At 46.6% G+C, this 20,031-nt stretch overlaps 1 protein-coding gene across 1 annotated transcript in view; it reads right to left on the bottom strand.

Annotated features, from left to right (window-relative positions):
- The window catches only part of LOC147091343 (putative G protein-coupled receptor 139), a 31,275-nt gene extending 14,673 nt beyond the window's left edge, over positions 1–16,602 (bottom strand). The window contains exon 1 of the mRNA XM_085976510.1: positions 16,316–16,602. Within this exon, the coding sequence (XP_085832636.1) occupies positions 16,316–16,538 (223 nt within the window). The 5' untranslated portion in view covers positions 16,539–16,602. The remainder of the gene's footprint in view (positions 1–16,315) is intronic.
- Positions 16,603–20,031: the final 3,429 nt, after the last annotated feature.

Raw genomic sequence — 20,031 nt, 5'->3', positions numbered from 1 at the left:
TGCTGTATTTCCGATGAGAGGTTAAACTGAGTCCCCGTCTGCTCTCTCAGGTGGATGTAAAAGATCCCATTACACTAGTTCGATGAATGTTTATCCCTCAATCAACATAACAAAAACAGATTATCTGATTGTTATCACAGTGCTGTTTGTGGAAACTTGCTGTGCACAAATTGCTGTCATGTTCCTCACATTGGCCCAGAAAATCGGGTTGCAACGTGTGAGTACAGATGGAGTACTCACGCATGGACCCGATGGAAGTGCCAGTTTCTTGCATGCACTACGCATGCGCGGGAAACTGGCACTTCCGATCCTCTGAACGAAGGGGTTCAAAGGTCGAATGCGAGCGCGCGGTAGTCTGCGTGTGCGCTTTGAACTTAGTTTTTTTTTACAGGTTTTCACGTGAGGTTAAGCCTGCAGGATTTACACATTTAAAAAGCAGGCGTAAGGCTTGCTTTTTACAATGTACGTGGTCAATTAATTAAAACAAAACATTTTTTCCACAGGTTTATTATTTTTAAATACTTAACGCAAGGTAAGTTTATTTTTAGCCCCGTTTCTTTATAAATAAATTTTTTCAAAAATTAAAATTATTGTTTAAAATTGTTATTTAATGTAATTTATAGTTCATTTAAAAAGTGTGATTTAAAAAAAAAATGTATTTGAAGGCTAAGTACTGTTTTGGGCCCTCAGCATTCATACGTTTTGACTGGTCTTTCTGTCAAGATTTATGAATGGAGCATTCCCTGCTCCTATTGGCTGCCCATGGCTCACCTGATCCCAGGGGACGCATCGCACTAACGACACCCCTGGGACACACAAACACAGTGCGCCGGCCTCTGCGGGAGGCCTCAGAGAGGAATTCCATGCAGGCACAGAGTTCAACTGCCGGCGTGCAAGTTAAATGTAGGTCGGGGCTTGCACCCGTGGGAAGCCCCCGACCCGAATTTCTGGGCCATTACAACAGTGACTACACTCCAAAAGTATTCATTGTTTGTAAAGCGCTTTGAGACGTCGGGTGGTCATGAAAGGCGTGATATAAATGTAAGCCTCTATTTTAGACCTTAAAATAGCAAAATGCTGCGGATGCTGGAAATCTGAAATAACAACAGAAAATGCTGTAAACCCTCATGTCAGGCAACATTGTAGAAAGAGAAACAGAGTTAACGTTTCAAGTCGACGACCCTTCGTCAGAACTGGAAAAAGTTAGAGACGTAACAGGTTCTAAACAGGTGCAGAGGCAGGGGAAGGGGGCAGGGGAGGAAAGAACAAAAGGGACGGTCTGTGATAGGGTGGGAGTCAGTACTGGGTAAATGTTGCAAATGGGGAAGGCAAAACCATCAACAGCTGCCATCTGAAAAAAGAGGGGCGGAGGATATGATCTGAAATTCTTGAAATCAGTGTTGAGTCCAGAAGGCTGTAAAGAGCCTAATAGAAAGATGAGGTGCTGTTGTAAGAGGCAGAGGACAGAGAGGTCAGAGTGGGATGGTAAGCTGGTCACATTAATTCTCCACTCCAGTCCCACTCTGACAGTAGTTCATTTCTCTATTGCCTGAAACTAGAACAAGAACAACATGTTTGTAAAGATTGAACTTACCCAGAGAGCCAGGTCATGGTGTTTGACCGAGGGGAAGAATAATTAAAAGGAGCAAAGGTTTGATACCAAGGAATCAAAGGGAAATGTTAAATATATTAACCAATGTGAATACTTTTTAAAGAAACGTTGACTTCGCGCATAGTCATACTCACAGAAGCATAACTAGCAGTCAATATCCCAAATCCTCCAACACCATCCAAGACTGTGTCCTGTTCCACTGGCAGCACAGGCCCACCAGAGGTGGGGGCAGAGTGTTATACAGTCATGTGGGCAAGACCCTGCGAGTCCTCAACATTGCCTAACGACATGAGCAATGTAACTTCTTGTTGGTTACCAGCTACCACACTCCCTCAGCTGATGAATCGGCACATCTTCATGCTGCACACCAGTTGATGGGAGCACCCAGAGCAGAAAGGGTACAAATTATACTCTAGGTTGGGAGGGGGGAAACTTCAATGTCCATCACCAAGAGTGGCTCGGAAGTACCAGCATTAACCGAGCGCTGAAGAACACAGCTGACAGACTGGGATTGCAGCAGGCAGTGGGAGAACCAACATGGGAGAATACCTTATCCTGCCAGTACACCTGCCAGTACACTTCACTCCTAATCTCAGCTGCCTTTTGTCTCCACGGGCCCATTACCATCTGATTTGGCTTCTAATACCTTTTATTGTCTCATTTTCTTCTTTTGTTCGATCGCATTTTTGCCTTCGATCTTTTTATTTTCTTTCCAGTTTTGAAGAAGGGTTTCAATCCGAAACGTCAACTCAAATTTCTCTCCACGGATGTTGCCTGACTTGCTGAGTTTTTCCAGCATTCTCTGTTGTTATATGGGAGAATAGACTGCTTGACTTCGTCCTCCCCAACCTACCTATCGCATATGTATCTGTCCATGACGATATTTGTAGAACTGAACACTGCACAATATTTGTGGAGAATAAGTCTCGCCTTCACCCTGAGACTGTAGTGTATGTAGCTTTAAGAGGAACTATGTTTTTTTGAAGCCCCTGTGTACTGTAGTACCGGCAGTGACCACTCGGGTATATAAGCCTGTATAGCGTCTTGTATAGTTTAGTTCACCGCCAGACGTTGTTCATTAAACACCTGTTAAATCAACTCCTGCATTCCGTGTCTCCATTAACACATGGATAAAACAGTGGCGACGAGTTAGAAACGGACTTACCTGCAATTCGGCAGCACCTCAAAGAGATCGATTCCTCAGACGAAGGTCGAAGAAAAAGAAAACTGTGGTTTCAACAGCTAGGCGGGCTGGTGGCAGGTAGTGCACTAATCCTTCCTGGGTGGTGGGCAGGGGCTCGATCGGGCGGCTCTGCAGCGGGGCCGAGCAGCGAGATGGAAGCCGGAGGCAAACAGAGATGGAGGGTGGAGCACTCGGGAAACGGCCAGCGCTGCAAAGCAGGTCGGCGTTCGGACCAAGCAGATGTCGGGGAAAGTCCCAGAGAGTCCGACGGGAACGAGTCTCCAAGTGACGGAGAAACTGTTAAAAAATATATGCGTAATTAAATACCGTGGAGAACAGCGTTGGCAGCAGCAGCAGTGGCGGGAAAGCACAGGAGGTGCCATTTTGACTCGGCAGGGAAGAAGGGAAAGCGCGGGAGGCACCATTTTTGATTTTCAGCAGGATGCCTAAGACTGGCAATATTACTGCTTTCGATAGTGATATAGAGGATTGGATCACATATGTGGAAAGAGTGGAGGTAAATTGCAAGGCGAATGAAGTAGCGGATGATAAAAAGGCATCGGTACTTCTAAATCTGATGGGCGCAAGGACATACGGGCTGTTATGAAACTTAATCACGCCAGCCAAACCGATGGACAAGAATTTTAAGGAGATTGTTGATACCCTACAGGAGCACTTGAACCCAACACCGCTGCTGATAGCGGAAAGATTCACATTCTTCAGGAGGAATCAGCACAAGAATGAAAGTAACGCTGATTACCTCACCGAATTAAGATAGCTGTCAAAGCACTGCCAATTCGGGGCAGGACTGGCAGATTCTCTACGAGACAACGTCGTCTGCGGTCTCCTAAGCGAAGGAACACAGAAAAGGCTACTTTCTGATAAAAATTTGACATTGGCCAAGGCTTTCCGTTTGGCTGTAACATATGAAGCAGCAGCAAGAGGAGCTGCAGATATACAGCAAAAGCAACAGGACTTCGGCACCCATGAAAGGACACGGGGTTTCGAGAGATGTTATGGCTGCGGCAGATCCATCCATGACCAGAGGGATGGCTGGTTCCAGGACAAAGCATGCAGCAATGCGGAAAGATGGGGCACATTGCACGTGTATGCCGATCTGGAAAAAAATTCACTGACAGTAAAAATGTCAATAAGGAAAATACAGAAAGGTACAAATGATGATGGACAGTACCTCCGAAGACCAGAAGAGCGATAGCGACTCCAGAAATAAGAGACTAAGCTGTCTCAAATTACATAATGTAATTGACAAAGAAGATTACCAGACCATTTGGGTTACCCTCACGATAGCGGGGTCCCCAGTTAAAATGGAGCTAGATACAGGGTCAGCTCTGACCGTCATAATTCGACGGGATTACGAGCGGCTATTTCCGCATATACCTTTGAAAGACACATCCATTATTTTTAAGACATATACGGGGCAGAAAGTATACCCCAGAGGGAAAATAATGGTGCCTGTTGTATACAACGGCAAGGAAATACAGAAGTTGTATTTATACGTTCTGCAAGATGGTGGTCCACCGTTGTTGGGACGTGAATGGATCAGGAAGATACGTTTAGACTGGCACTCCATTCAGGCACTGACGGTGACCAGTAAGAAAAAAAATGATGATGACGTCATACCTGAACGATTAAAAGACATCTTGGCTAACGCCAAAGAAGTGTTTCAACAGGAACTAGGAAACCTGAAAGGTGCCACCACCTCAATAAAAGTGGAAGATGCGGCAATTCCCAAGTTTTTTAAGGCAAGGCCGGTGCCATACGCAATTCGTCCAGCAGTCGAGGCAGAGCTGGAGAATTTGGATAAAGCAGGCGTGTTATCCAAGGTAGATTGGAGCGAGCGGGCAACACCCATCATCCCGGTCATGAAGAAAACGTTGAATAATGATAAATCTGAAGAACAGAGAAAAATTCGCATCTGTGGGGACTTCAAGGTGACTGTAAACCCGGTCCTTCACACGGTACAGTAACCTCTTCTGTGGATAGAGGATATTTTCGACTCACTATCCGGAGGGAAATGTTTCACCAAAATTGACTTGGCACAGGCATATCTACAGATGGAGGTTGAGGAGGCCTCTAAAAAGTATCCCACGATAAACACACACAAAGGCCTGCACCAGTACACTCTACTGGTTTTCGGAGTAGCATCAGCTCCAGCTATCTGGCAAAGAGCTATGGAGCAAGTCCTGAAAGGGATTCCGGGGACTCAATGCAACCTAGACAACATCATTGTAACAGCAGAAAACGACAACGAGCACCTTGCCAATTTGGAGCAGTTGTTCACGAGGCTGAGAGAATGGGGCCTATGAGCAAATCGCCCCAAGTGCGAATTTTTCAAAAAACAAGTATCATATTGTGGACATGTCATTAACGAGGAAGGGTTGCATAATTCACCTGAAAAAATTGAAGCGGTCATATAAGACCCAGCACCTGAAAATGTCTCACAATTAAGGTCGTTCCTGGGATTGATAAATTACTATCATAAATTTTTACCGAACTTGTCAACGGTTCTGCACCCTCTTAACGCACTGCTACAAACGGGAGTAATTTGGAAATGGAGCGAAGACTGTAAACGTGCCTTCCATAAATGCAAAGGCTTGATCATGTCCAAGGAAGAGTTGGCTCATTACAACCCATCACTGCCAATCAGACTGGCGTGTGATGCATCCCCTTACGGCGTGTGAGCAGTAATATCGCATAGATTCCCTGATGGCTCGGAGCGGCCGATAGCTTTTCCGTCACGCTCATTGAACTCAGCTGAGCATAACTGTGCCCAGATCGACAGGGAAGCACTCAGCCTGGTGGTGGGAGTGAGGAAATTCAACCATTACCTACACGGACAAAAATTTACCTTGTTGACTGACCATCAACCCCTCGTCTCCATATTCAACCCTAAAAAGGGCGTTCCCATTATGACAGCGCAAAGGCTACAGAGGTGGTCCCTTTTCCTAGGGGCACACCAATGTGACATAGATTACAAAGGAACAAAACAGCATGGGAATGCTGACGGTTTATCGCACCTACCATTGCCAATGGTAGAAGAGGCACCTACAGTGGACCCAGTGGAGATGTTCCACTCGACCATAGTGGAATGTCTACCAGTGACAAATTCTACCATTGAAAAGGAAACGAGAAATGACCTGACTCTCTCACGAGTGTACGATTTAACGGTGAAGGGATGGCCAGCACATGGCGAACCACTGTTCCCAGCATTCTCGCAAAGAAGAGAACAGCTGTCAGTGTGCCGAGGAACCTTGATGTGTGGATCCAGTTTGAAGATTCCACCCAAACTCCAGGATAAAGTGCTAAAGGAGCTTCACGAGGGGCATCTGGGTGGAGTGAAAATGAAGAACCTAGCCAGAGCGCTTGTGTGGTGGCCAGGTATCGATGGAGACATCCAAGAAATGACCAAGAGCTGTCTAGGATGCCAGAAGGTCCAAAACGCACCACCACAAGCCCCTCTACATCCATGGGAGTGGCCCTCATCTCCATGGTAAAGGATACATATCGACTTTGCTGGTCCATTTATGGACTCAATGTTCTTAATCGCGGTTGATTCACACTCCAAGTGGCCGAAGGTAATAAAGATGTCGTCCACCACCATGGAAAAAACCATCACAGTATTAAGGGCCATATTTGCCAGAAATGGGCTGCCTGAACAGATCTGTTCTGATAATGGACCGCAATTTGTATCCGAAGAATTCAGGAAGTTCTTAAAAAACAATGGGGTTAAGCACTACACGTCCGCCCCATACCATCCCGCCACCAATGGATTAGCTGAAAGATTTGTCCAGACCTTCAAGAAGGCCATAAAGTCCATGGGTAATGAACACATTAATCTACAACATAAGGTAGATAACTTCTTGTTTGCATACAGGAATGCAACACATGTGGTTACAAACCAAACCCCCGCCATGATGTTTTTCATTAGAAGCCTAAGATGCCGGCTGGATTTGATCAAGCCAAACATCAGAAGCGACGTAGAGAACCGGCAATTTCAAGGCATGAATGAAAGGCCAACTAGAACCTTCCAGATAGGTCAGCAAGATTTGGCCCGGGACTACCGTACCGGGAAGTGGCAGCCTGGAACTATTTGCGCATGACTAGGACCGCTGATGTATACTGTGAACATTGGAGAATGCATAATAAGGCGCCATGCTGACCAAATCATAGAGTCATCCAAAAAGGGACAACCTAGACGACAACTCTATATGCCTAATGATGAAGCAGAGATACCCATAGTATCTACCTCCGATCCGGTGATACTGGAACCAGATGAACCCGACACTGGCATTCAAGCTGAATCGACCTGGCCAAAAGAATCTACTACACCACCGAAACCGACTATACCACTGAGGCGTTATCCGGAACGAGTCAGGAAGCCTCCAGAGAGACTGACTTTTTAATTGATTAACTGCAGCAGATGTGTAGATTATTGTTCTTGTAAACATGTCAATTAATGATTACGTAAAATGTTATGTACTATTTATCTAAAAGGGGAGGAATTGTAGTGTATGTACCTTTAAGAGGAACTATGTTTTTTTGAATCCCCTGTGTACTGTAGTCCCGGTAGTGACCACTCGGGTATATAAGCCTGTATAGCGTCTTGTAGAGTTTAGTTCACCTCCAGACATTTTTCAGTAAACACCTGTTAAATCAACTCCTGCGTTCCATGTCTCCATTAACACACGGATACAACAGAGACCACTCTCCAGCTATCATAAGTATATAAGAAATAGGAGCAGGAGTAGACCATTTGGCCCCTCGAGCCTGCTCTGCCATTAAATTAGATCATTGCTGTTCTGTTCCTGGGCTCAGAACCATATCCCTGCCTGCTCCCCATAACGTTTCACTCCCTTATTGTTCAAATATCTGTCTATCTCCACCTTAAATATATCCAATGACTCAGCCTCCACAGCTCTCTGGGGCAGAAAGTTCTACAGATTTACGACCCTCAAAGAAGAAATTTCTCCTCATCTCAGTTTTAAATGGGCGACCCCTTAACCTGAAACTTTGCCCCCTAGTTATATATGCCTCCAAGAGCGGAAGCATATTCACTGCATCTACCTTGTCGAGCCCCCTCACTGACATATATGTTTCAATAAGATCACCTCTCATTCTTCTAAACTCCAACTGTACGCAGCACTCCAGGTGTGTTCTCACCAACACCCTGTATAGTTGTAGCAGGACTTCCTGCTTTTATACACCAACCCCCTTGCAGTAAAGGCAAACATTCCATTTGCATTCCTGATTACTTTCCGTACCTGCATGCTAATTGTAATTCATATACCTTTAAGGGAGGAACTATCTTTTACAGCTCATGTATAATACAGTACCGGCAGTGACCACACCTGTATATAGCACTGAGTAGTAATCTGTACAGATCAGCTCCCGTGTGAGCCACGTTGAGTAAACACCTGTTGTGCCGTTCTCCTGCAGTCTGTGTCTTGTTATACACAGAAACAACATTGGCGACGAGGCAAGTTCGAACCTACCTGCAACTCTGCATCACCTCCCGGAGATTCGTTCCTGGAGATCAGTGGATTGGTGGTAAAGGCCATAGATTTGGGCATCGACCACGGGCAACCGACAATCATCCAGCAGAGACTCGAGAATTGCAGGGGAGGCTGTCGAGAGCCAGGCTTGGCTTTCCAGTCGAGGTGGTCCAGCGAAACGGGCTGGAAACATGTAGTGCGCAGATCCTTCCCGGACAGCGGCGGGCTAGAGCCCGACCGAGCGGCACAGCAAAGAGCCGAGCTGCATCGAAGGGGGAGAGAGAGAGAGGGCAGAGCGCACAGGGCGTGGCCGGTGTTCAGGGGCCAAGCAGCGTCGAAGAGAGGGAGAGAGAAACGCACAGAAACCCGCGAGGCGCCGCCATTGCCACGAGGACTGCCGAGAGCGGCGTTGGCAGCAGCACAGGAGAAGCGCGCAAAACCTACAGGGCGCTGCCATTGCCACAAGAACCGCCGGGAGCGGCGTTGGCAGCAGCGGGTGAGGAAGGAAAGCGCAGGAGATGCAATTTTAAGCCATTGGGAGACGCCATTTTAAACCGCACCCAAAATGCCCAAGAGTGGCAGTTTCACCGCGTTTGACAATGAAGTCGAAGATTGGACTACATATCTCGAATGAATAGAGGTATACTGCAAGGCAAATGATGTGTCAGATGACAAGAAAGCGTCGGTATTGTTAAATTTAATGGGTGCAAAGACGTATGGTTTATGACAAAATCTTGTAACCCCAACGAAGCCAATGGAAAAGAGTTTTGAAGGCATAGTAACGATACTACGGGAACATTTAAACCCCACACCGCTGCTGATAGCAGAAAGATTCAAGTTTCACAAATGGAACCAGCATAAGGATGAAAGCAATGCTTATTATTTAATAGAACTGCACAAACTATCGAAACACTGCCAGTTTGGAGTGTGACTGGCAGATACCTTAAGGGACAAGTTTGTGTGTGGGCTTCAAAGTGAAGGAACCCAGAAACGGCATTTATCTGAAAACGACCTTACGCTGGAAAAGGCTTTCAGCATTGCGGTATCATATGAAGCAGCAGCACGGGGCACTGCAGAGATACATCAGAGACCGCAAGAATATGGCACAAACGAAATGTCATATGGAAGAGAGAATTGCTATCACTGCGGCAGAATAGCACACGACCAGAATGATTGCTGGTTCAAAGACAAAGTGTGCAGACAGTGTGGAAAAGTAGGACACAAAGCACAAGTCTGCAGGTCGGGAAAGAAAACCAGCAATAAGAAACCTACCAAAGAAAAGTACAAGAAGGTACATAAGAGGACGGAGAATAGTTCAGATGAACAAAAGAGTGATAACGACTCCAAAAGCAGGGAACTGTGTTGTCTGAAACTACACAATGTGATCACAACGGAGGATGACCGAACCATTTGGGTCACTCTCAAGATAGCAGGAGTCCAGGTAAAGATGGAATTGGACACAGGCTCAGCCCTAACAGTCATAAACCGATGGGACTATGAGCGGCTATTCTCACACATACCCTTGAGAGACAGAAAAATTATTTTGAAGATGTACACAGGGCAAAAAGTCTACCCTAAAGGAAAATTAAGGGTGACCATTATATATAACGGTAAGGAAACACCAAAACTAGAATTGTATGTATTGCAAGACGGAGGACCACAATTACGTGAAAGAATCCGGAAAATACAACTGGATTGGCATTCCATACAGGCACTGAATGTGGCTGACAAAAAGGATGACGACGTTACACCTGGGCGACTGTCAAAGGTCCTAACTGATGCGAAAGAAGTGTTCCAGCAAGGACTCGGAACACTAAAAGGCATGACAGCGTTGATTAAAATTGAAGAAAACGCAAGGTCAAAATTTTTTATGTGATCCGCCCAGCCATCGAAGCAGAGCTGGAGAGTCTGGAACGTTCAGGTTTACTCTCCAAGGTAGACTGGAGCGAGTGGGCTACACCCATCGTCCCTGTGATGAAGAAGTCGTTGAGCAGCACGCCTGGGGAACCAAGGAAGGTTCGCATCTGTGGGGACATTAAGGTAACAGTGAACCCCGTCATTCACACCATACAATATCCACTTCCCCGGATTGAAGATATTTTCGCCTCACTATCTGGAGGGAAACGCTTCACTAAGATTGATCTGGCCCAGGCGTATCTGCAAATGGAGGTAGAAGTAGCATCAAAAAAATTACCTCACAATCAACACCCATAAAGTTCTCTACCAATGCAACCGGCTGGCATCAGCTCCGGCTATTTGGCAGAGGGCAATGGAACAAGTACTGCAAGGGATCCCAGGGACCCAGTTTTATTTGGACGGCATCCTGGTCACGGGCGAAAATGACATTGATCACCTTGCCAACCTGGAGCAGGTGCTCACTAGATGGCAGGAATATGGGCTCCGAGCTAACTGCCCCAAATGCGAGTTTTTTAGAAAAGAGATCTCGTATTGTGGCCACGTTATCGATAAAGAGGGGTTACATAAGTTCCCAGAGAAGATTGAGGCAGTAGTCAAGGCTCCAGCACCGGAAAATGTGTCACAACTGAGGTCGTTCCACGGGCTTGTAAACTACTACCATAAGTTCTTGCCTAATTTGTCTACAATACTACGCCTACTGAATAACCTTCCGCAAACTGTGGTGCCATGGAAGTAGAGTGACGAATGTAGACGAGCTTTCCAGAAGAGCAAAACACTAATCACATCGAAAGAGGTATTGGCTCATTACAACCCAGCATTACCAATTCGGTTGGCATGTGAGGCGTCACCCTACGGTGTTGGAGCGGTGCTGTCGCACAAATTCTCAGACGGCTCGGCGAGGCCAATAGCCTTTGCATCACGATCATTAACCTCAGCCGAGCGTAACTATGCCCAGATTGACAGGGAGGCCCTCAGCCTAGCGTGGGGAGTGAGAAAGTTCAATCACTATCTGCACGGGCAGAAATTCACCTTGCTGACTGATCACCAGCCTCTTGTCTCCATTTTTAATCTGAAGAAGGGCGTTCCAGTGATGACTGCGCAATGACTACAAAGATGGTCACTTTTTCTAGGGGCGCACCACTATGAGATTGTATATAAGGGCACGAAACAGCATGGAAATGCTGATGGGCTATCACGCCTGCCACTGCCTACTGCAGAGGAAGCACCAGCAGTGGATCCTGTCGAAATATTCCATTCGACTACAGTTGAATACCTACCGGTAACTAACAATTGTATTGAAAAGGAAACCCGAAATGACCTGACACTGTCTCGGGTATATGATTTGACGGTGAAGGGATGGCCAGCACATGGCGATTCACTGTTGCCAGCATTCTCGACAAGGAGAGACCAGCTGTCAGTGTGCCAGAGGACCTTGATGTGTGGATCCCGAGTGGTAATTCCACCCAAGTTAAGGGATAGAGTGCTCAATGAGCTTCATGAGGATCATCTGGGAGGGGTAAAAATGAAAAGCCTAGCCAGGGCTTATGTGTGGTGGCCGGGAATCGATAAACAAATCGAGGACCTGACCAAGAGCTGCTCAGGATGCCAGAAAGTCCAAAATGCAGCACCACAGGCCCTTCTACACCCATGGGAGTGGCCCTCATCTCCATGGCAACGGGTGCATATTGATTTTGCTCGTCCATTCATGGACTCAATGTTTTTATTGCCGTGGATGCGCACTCGAAATGGCCTGAGGTCATCAAATGTCCTCCAACACCACGGAGAAAACTATTGCAGTCCTGTGGACCAATTTTGCCAGGAATGGCTTGCCAGAACAGATTTGCTCCGGCAACGGACCACAGTTTGTGTCCGAAGAGTTCCAGAGGTTCTTGGAGAAGAATGGGGTAAGGCATTACACATCCGCCCCGTATCATCCAGCCACAAATGAATTGGCTGAGAGTTTCGTACAAACCTTTAAGAAGGCAATAAAGGCTATTTACAATGACAACATTCCACTGCAGCACAAGGTGGACAATTTCCTGTTCGCCTACCGGTATGCGACACATGCAGTCACCAACCAGGCCCCAGCCATGAAGTTCTTTAACCGAAGGTTAAGATCTCGCCTGGATTTGCTCAGACCAAAAGTATGAAGAGATGTTGAGAGTAAGCAATTCCAGCACATCCATGAGAAGCCAACAAGGAGCTTCAATGTAGGGCAACCAGTCTTGGCCCGCGACTACCGAACAGAAAAATGGCAGCCAGGAACGATATGCACACGGCAGGGCCCACTGATGTACACAGTGGACGTTGGGGAATGCATCGTGAGATGCCATGCTGACCAGATCCTAGAGTCACAGGAACAATTCAACCCCATGCCTCGGCCATAAGTACCTGGTGATGAACCCAACGTACAGGTTGCATCTTCCCCAGAAACAGTAGCATCGGAAGCTGATGAACCAACCGACGACAGGGGGCCAGAATCGCCTCCACACCAAGAGCATAACACTCGGGAAAGGCGCTATCCAGAAAGGATCAGGAAGCCTCCCCAAAGACTGAATATATAAATAGACTATTTTCAGCTAATGTTGCATGTTAAAAGTATTAATTGCAATTAGTTTGATATTTAGTTGTTAAATGAGTGTTATGGTACTGTTAATCTAAAAGGGGAGGAATTGTAATGTATATACCTTTGAGGGGGGAACTATCTTTTACAGCTCATGTATACTGCAGTACCGGCAGTGACCACACCTGTATATAGCACTAAGTAGGAATCTGTACAGATCAGTTCCCGTCTGAGCCACGTTGAGTAAACACCTGTTCTACCATTCTCCTGCAGTCTGTGTCTTATTATACACAGACACAACACTAATATTTCTGTTTCATGCACAAGGACCCCTAGAAACATCTGTGCTGCAACATTTTGTAATCTCTCTCCATTTAAATAATAATTTGCTGTTTTATTTTTCCTACCAAAGTGGATAACCTCATACTTTCCCAAATTATACTCCATCTGTCAAATATTTTCCCACTCACTCAGCCTGTCTATATCGCTTTCCAGACCCCTTATGTCCTCTTCACAACTTGCTTTCCCACCTATCTTTGTATCATCAGCAAATTTGCCTCTGACCGAGCAGTGATCCCTCATTACTGCCCATCTGACAGTGATGCACTCCCTCAGTACTGCCCCTCTGACCCTGATGAGCTCCCTCTGTACTGCCCCTCTGACAGTGATGCACTCCCTCAGTACTGCCCCTCTGACCCTGATGAACTCCCTCATTACTGCCCCTCTGACAGTGATGCGCTCCCTCAGTACTGCCCCTCTGACAGTGATGCGCTCCCTCTGTACTGCCCCTCTGACAGTGATGCGCTCCCTCAGTACTGCCCCTCTGACCCTGATGAACTCCCTCTGTACTGCCCCTCTGACAGTGATGCGCTCCCTCAGTACTGCCCCTCTGACCCTGATGAACTCCCTCTGTACTGCCCCTCTGACAGTGATGCACTCCCTCATTACTGCCCCTCTGACAGTGATGCACTCCCTCAGTACTGCCCCTCTGACAGTGATGCTCTCCCTCAGTACTGCCCCTCTGACCCTGATGAACTCCCTCTGTACTGCCCCTCTGACAGTGATGCACTCCCTCAGTACTGCCCCTCTGACAGTGATGCGCTCCCACAGTACTGCCCCTCTGACAGTGATGCACTCCCTCTTTACTGCCCCTCTGACAGTGATGTGCTCCCTCAGTACTGCCCCTCTCACAGTGATGCACTCCCTCAGTACTGCCCCTCTGACAGTGATGTTCTCCCTCTTTATGCCCCTCTGACAGTGCAGCGATCCCTCAGTCCTGCACTGCCGTGTTAGCCTAGATATATCTACTCAAGTCACTGGAGTGGGACTTGAAACTACAAGCTTCTGACTCAGAGCTGAGAGTGCTACAAGCTGAGCCTACTGAATCTGCTTCCACCAGACTTTGAGTTCATTCCAGATCATAAAAACTCACTGCATGACCAAAGTTCTTCTCATCTGCTCCCTGTTTCTTTTACCAATTGGCTAAGAGACAGAAAGCAGAGAGTAGTGGTAAACGGTTGCTTTTCAGACTCAGTCTACACTGGAGTTCCCCAGGTGTCGGTATTAGTACCATTGCTCCTTTCATATATATCAATGCCATGGACTTGGGTATAGCGCACATAATTTTAAACTCGTAAGTGTTAATAAACAGTGAGAAGGGTAGTAACAGACTTTAGGAAGACACAGACAGACTGGTAAAATGGGCAGGCGCATGCAGATACAATTTAATAAAGAGAAGGGTGAGGAGATACATGGAGTTAGGAAGCAAGAAGAGGGGCGATATAAATTAATCTGTACAATTTTAAAAGAGCTGCATGATCAGAGAGGCCTTGGGCGTACTTACACAAATCTTTGAAGGTGGCAGGACCAGTTGGAATGGCTGTTAATATAGCATATGGAGTCCTTGGCTTTACAAACAGGATCAGAGTAACAAAATCCAGGATGAAATGGTAACCTTTTATAAATCATTGGCTAGGCCCCATCTGGAATATTGTGTCGAATTCTGAGCACTTTCTCGGGCAAGCATGACAAGTATTAGAGAAGTTGTTTAGGAGATTTACCAGAATGGTGCCAGGGATCTGGGACTTCAGTTACGTGGAGAGACTGGAGAAGCTGGGATTGTTCTTTGTACAGCAGCGAAGGTTAACAATCATAGATTTATAGAATCATTGAAATTTACAACACAGAAGGAGTACATTTGGCCTAACGTGCCTACGACGGTCGAAAAAGATCTAGCCAGCCCAATCACACTTCGCAGCTCTTGCTCCATAGACCTGTAGTTTCCAGCACTTCAAGTGCATATCCAATTACGTTTTAAATGTGATGAGGGTTTCTGCCTCCACCACCCTTTCAGGCAGTCAGTTCCAGACCCCCAACTCCCTCTCTGGGTGAAAACAGTTCTCCTCATCTCCACTCTAATCCTTCCACCTATTACATTATATCTATGCCCGTGGTTATTGATTTCTCTGGTAAGGGAAATAAATGCTCCCTATACACTCTATCTAGGCTCCTCATTAAGGCAATTGGCAACAGAACCAGAGGAGAGATGAGGAGAATTTTATTTACACTGTGAGTTGTTGTGATCTGGAATGCACTGACTGAGAACGCAGTGTAAACAGGTTCAATAGTAACTTTTGAAAGGGAATTGGATAATTAGTTGAAGGCGAAATCTTTACAGGGCTCTGGCTAAACAGTAGGACTCATCAGATAGCTCTTTCAAAGAGCCGGCATGGAGCTGATAGGCCGAATGGTCTCCTTCTGTGCTGTGCCATTCTACGATTCTATGAGCAGGAGGCACAGAGAGAGAGAGAGAAGAGGGGGACAAAGAGAAAGAGCGAAAAAGAGAAATACAAATAGAGACAGAAAGACTGGGAGTGGTTCAGAGGGAAAAATAATAAGTTTAAATGAGGAATTAGATAAGTACATGAAGGGGAAAAATGTGTAGCACTATGGGAAAAGAGCAGGGGAATGGGAGGGGTGAGGTCATGGTGGGATTTGAACACAAGGAGTAGAATATTAAGATTAAGGCTTTGCCGGATTGGAAGCAAATGTTGGTCAGCGAGCACAGGGGTGATGAATGAATTTGACATGATGTGTGTAGGATAAGGGCAGCAGAGTTTTAAATGAGCTATAGTTTATGGAGGCTTGTAACTGGGAGGCTGGTCAGGCGAGCATTGGAATAGTCGAGTCTGGATTTAACAAAGGCACAAAGGATGAGGGTTTATGCAGCAGAAGGGTTAAGGCGGTGCAGAGACGGGTGATATTGTGGAGGTGACGGTAGGCAGGACTGCTGATTCCTAGAATTACAGATCTATTTTCTGGATACAACAGTGACAACAACAGCCACAACGTGGGAAGAGTAAATTAACAGAACAGTAATACAGTTAGCAAAGGTTTGCAGAGTTAATATTTGGATAAAGTGACTTAACAGGAACAACAACAGCATCGAGGAGGGGAGAGTAAATAACAAGAACAGTAATGCAGTTAAACGTGATCTATAGGATTAACAGCTGGAGAGAGAGACTTACCAGGAACACCAACAGCAGCGAGGATGGGATAGAAAAAGTGTTGAAAAATCACAAGTGCCCAATACAGTCGTTCCTCTAATGACATTCTTTCATAAGAATTTGAAAGTAAGTCAAACTCCCAGATGAAAATCCTGCCCATTGTTGTAACATTCCAATCTACTGCGCTCAGATTCCGACCCATTGTTGTAACATTCCAATCTACTGTTCTCAGATTCCGACCCATTGTTGTAACATTCCAATCTACTGTTCTCAGATTCCGACTCCCTCTCTGTGGAGCAGCGCGCTGGTCCCTGTTAGTGGTGGAGGTGATGCTCTCTTTGATACTACGGGATAACACATTGAAAGGAGTCCCTTATTAATAGAAGAGGGAAACCCTGCACTGATACAATTAGGGTCCATGGAGACTGACATCAATTACAGTCACTGAACAAACAGATTCAATTAACCCGTGGAGACTGACATCAATTACAATCACTGAACAAACATATTCAGTTAACCTGTGGAGACTGACATTAATTACAATCACTGAACAAACAACTTCATTTAACCCCTTTCAATCCAGCACTCTTTGTACCACAGTAAAGTAGTACATTGACCCGGTCCGGATGGGATGTACGAGGGTTGCTGAGGGAAGGAATGGTGGAAACAGCGCAGGTTCTGGCCAGAATATTTCAATCTTCCTTGGATATGGGAGAGGTGCCAGAGGACTGGAGGGTTGCAAATGTTAAACCATGTTTAAAAAAGCAGAGTGGGATAAACCCTGTACCTGCAGCCCAGTCAGCCTAACGTTGGTGGTGGGGAAAATTCCAGAGGCCACGGTCCAGGACATAGTTATGGCGTTTGGAAAAACTTGGAGGACTAAATGGCAAGCAGCACAGATTGTTTGAAGTCCAGTCTCTCTGACAAACTTGATTGTGTTCTTTTATAAAATAATGGCGAGGGTTGATGAGGTTAGTGCGGTTGAGGTTGTGTATATGGACTTTCAAAAGGTGTTTGATAAAATGCCATTTAATAGACTTGATAGGAAATGGAAACCCATGGGATGGAAGGGGCGGTGGTTGCGTGGATGTGACATTGGCCGAGGGACAGATAACAGAGAGTAGTGGTGAACGGTTATTCTTCAGACAGAAGGGATGCGTCCAAAGATGTGCGGGTTAGGTTGATTGGCCATGATAAAAATTGACCCTTAGTGTTAGGGGGGATTAAATACGTGGGGTTACAGGGATAGGGCTTGGGTGGGATGGCTGTCGGTGTAGGGACCGGGTGCTAGGTTTTGGATGATCAGCCATGATCCCTTTGAATGGTGGAGCAGGCTCGAAGGGCCGAATGGCCTACTCCTGCTCTTATCTTCTATGTTTCTATGTTTCTATGTCCAGTTGTGTCCCCATGGGTCGATATTAGGGCCAGTGCTCTTTTTCATGGACATCAATGGCCTGGACTTAAGTCTAAAGGCAACATTCCAAAGTCTGGAGATGACACGGAACTCAGAAATGTAGTAAACAGAGAGGAGAGTAGCAGACTTCAGGAGCACACAGACAGACTGGTGAAATGTAGTAAACAGTGAGGAGAGTAGCAGAATTCAGGAGCACAGAGACAGACTGGTGAAATGGACAGACATTTGGCAGATACAATTTAACACAAAGAAATGTAAATTGATACACTTTGTGAGGAAAATGAGGAGAGGCAATATTAACTAAATAGTACAATTTTAGTAATAGCGACCATGATACCATTGTCGATTGTTGCAAAAACCCATCTGGTTCACTAATGCCCTTTAGGGAAGGTAATCTGCCGTCCTTACCTGGTCTGGCCTACATGTGACTCCAGACACACAGCAATGTGGTTGACTCTTAATGCCCTCTGAAATGGCCTAGCAAGCCACTCAGTTGTAAACAATCGCTACGAAAAACAATAAGAATAAAACCGGATGGACCACCCAGCATCGACCTCGGCATCGGAAACGACAATGACAAAGGCAAACCCAGACCTGTCGACCCTGCAAAATCTTCCTTCCCAACATCTGGGGGCTTGTGCCAAAATTGGGAGAGCTGTCCCACAGATTTTCAAGCAACAGCCTGACATAGTCATAATTACCGAATCATACCTTACAACCAATGTCCCAGACACCACCATCACCATCCCTGGGTATGTCCTGTCCCACCGGCAGGACAGACCCACCAGAGGTGGTGGCACCATGGTATACAGTCGGGAGGGAGTAGCCCTGGGAGTCCTCAACATTGACTCAGGACCCCATGAGATCTCATGGCATCAAGTCAAACATGGGCAAGGAAACCTCCTGCTGATTACCACCTACCGCCCTCCCTCAGCTGATGAATCAGTACTCCTTCATGTTTAACACCAATTGGAAGAAGCACTGAGAGTAGCAAGGGCACAAAATGTCCTCTGGGTGGGGGACTTCAATGTCCATCAACAAGAGTGGCTCGGCAGCACCACAACTGACCGAGCTGGCTGAGTCCTAAAGGAAATAGCTGCCAGACTGGATTTGCGAAAGGTGGTGAGGGAACCAACAAGAGGCAAAAACCTACTTGAACTCATCCTCGCCAATCTACCTGTTGCAGATGCATTTGTCCATGACAGCATTGGTGGAAGTGACCACCGCACATTCCTTGTGGAGACGAAGTCCCGTCTTCATGTTGAGGATAACCTCCACCGTGTTGTGTGGCACCACCACCGTGCTAAATGGGACAGATTTCGATCAGATCTGGCAACTCAAAACTGGGCATCCATGAGGCGCTGTGGGCCATCAGCAGCAGCAGAGTTGCATTCAACCACATTCTGTAATCGCATAGCCCGGCATATCCCTCATCTACCATTACCATCAAGCCGGGAGATCAACCCTGGTTTAACGAAGAGTGCAGGAGAGCATGCCAGTAACAGCACCAGGCACACCGAAAAATGAGGTGTCAAGCTGGTGAGGCTACAACACAGGACTACTTGCATACCAAACAACGGAAGCAACATGCGATAGACAGAGCTTAGCGATCTCACAACCATCAGATCAAATCAAAGCTCTGCAGTCCTGCCACATCCAGTCGTGAGTGGTGGTGGACAATTAAACAGTTAACAGGTGGAGGAGGCTCCAATAATATCCCCATCCTCAATGATGATGGAGCCCAGCACGTGAGTGCAAAAGACAAGGCTGAAGCATTAGCAACAATCTTCAGCCAGAAGTGCCGAGTGGATGATCCATCTCGGCCTCCTCCTGAGGACCGCAGCATCACAGATGCCAGTCTTCGGCCCATTCAATTCACTCCACGTGATGTCAAGAAACGGCTGAAGACACTGGATACTGCAAAGGCTATGGGCCCTGACAACATTCCGGCAATAGTACTGAAGATATGTGCTCCAGAATTAGCTGCGCCCCTCGCCAAGCTGTTCCAGTACAGCTACAACACTGGCATCTACCCGGCAATGTGGAAAACTGCCCAAGTGTGTCCTGCCTACAAAAAGCAGGACAAATCCGGCCCAGCCAATTACCATCCCATCAGTCTACTCTCAATCATCAGCAAAGTGATGGAATGTGTCATCGACAGTGCTATCAAGCGGCAGTTACTCAGCAATAACCTGCTAACTGACACCCAGTTTGGGTTCCGCCAGGGCCACTCAGCTCCTGACCTCATTACAGCCTTGGTCCAATCATGGACAAAAGAGCTGAACTCAAGAGGTGAGGTGAGAGTGACTGCCCTTGACATCAA

Source organism: Somniosus microcephalus, unplaced genomic scaffold (genome assembly GCF_052327205.1).
Source record: "Somniosus microcephalus isolate GS21.2 unplaced genomic scaffold, FLI_Smic_1.0 unresolved_chr3, whole genome shotgun sequence".
Lineage (NCBI taxonomy): Eukaryota > Metazoa > Chordata > Chondrichthyes > Squaliformes > Somniosidae > Somniosus > Somniosus microcephalus.
Note: the sequence above shows the minus strand (reverse complement) of the source record. Positions and strands in the feature narration are given on the sequence as shown.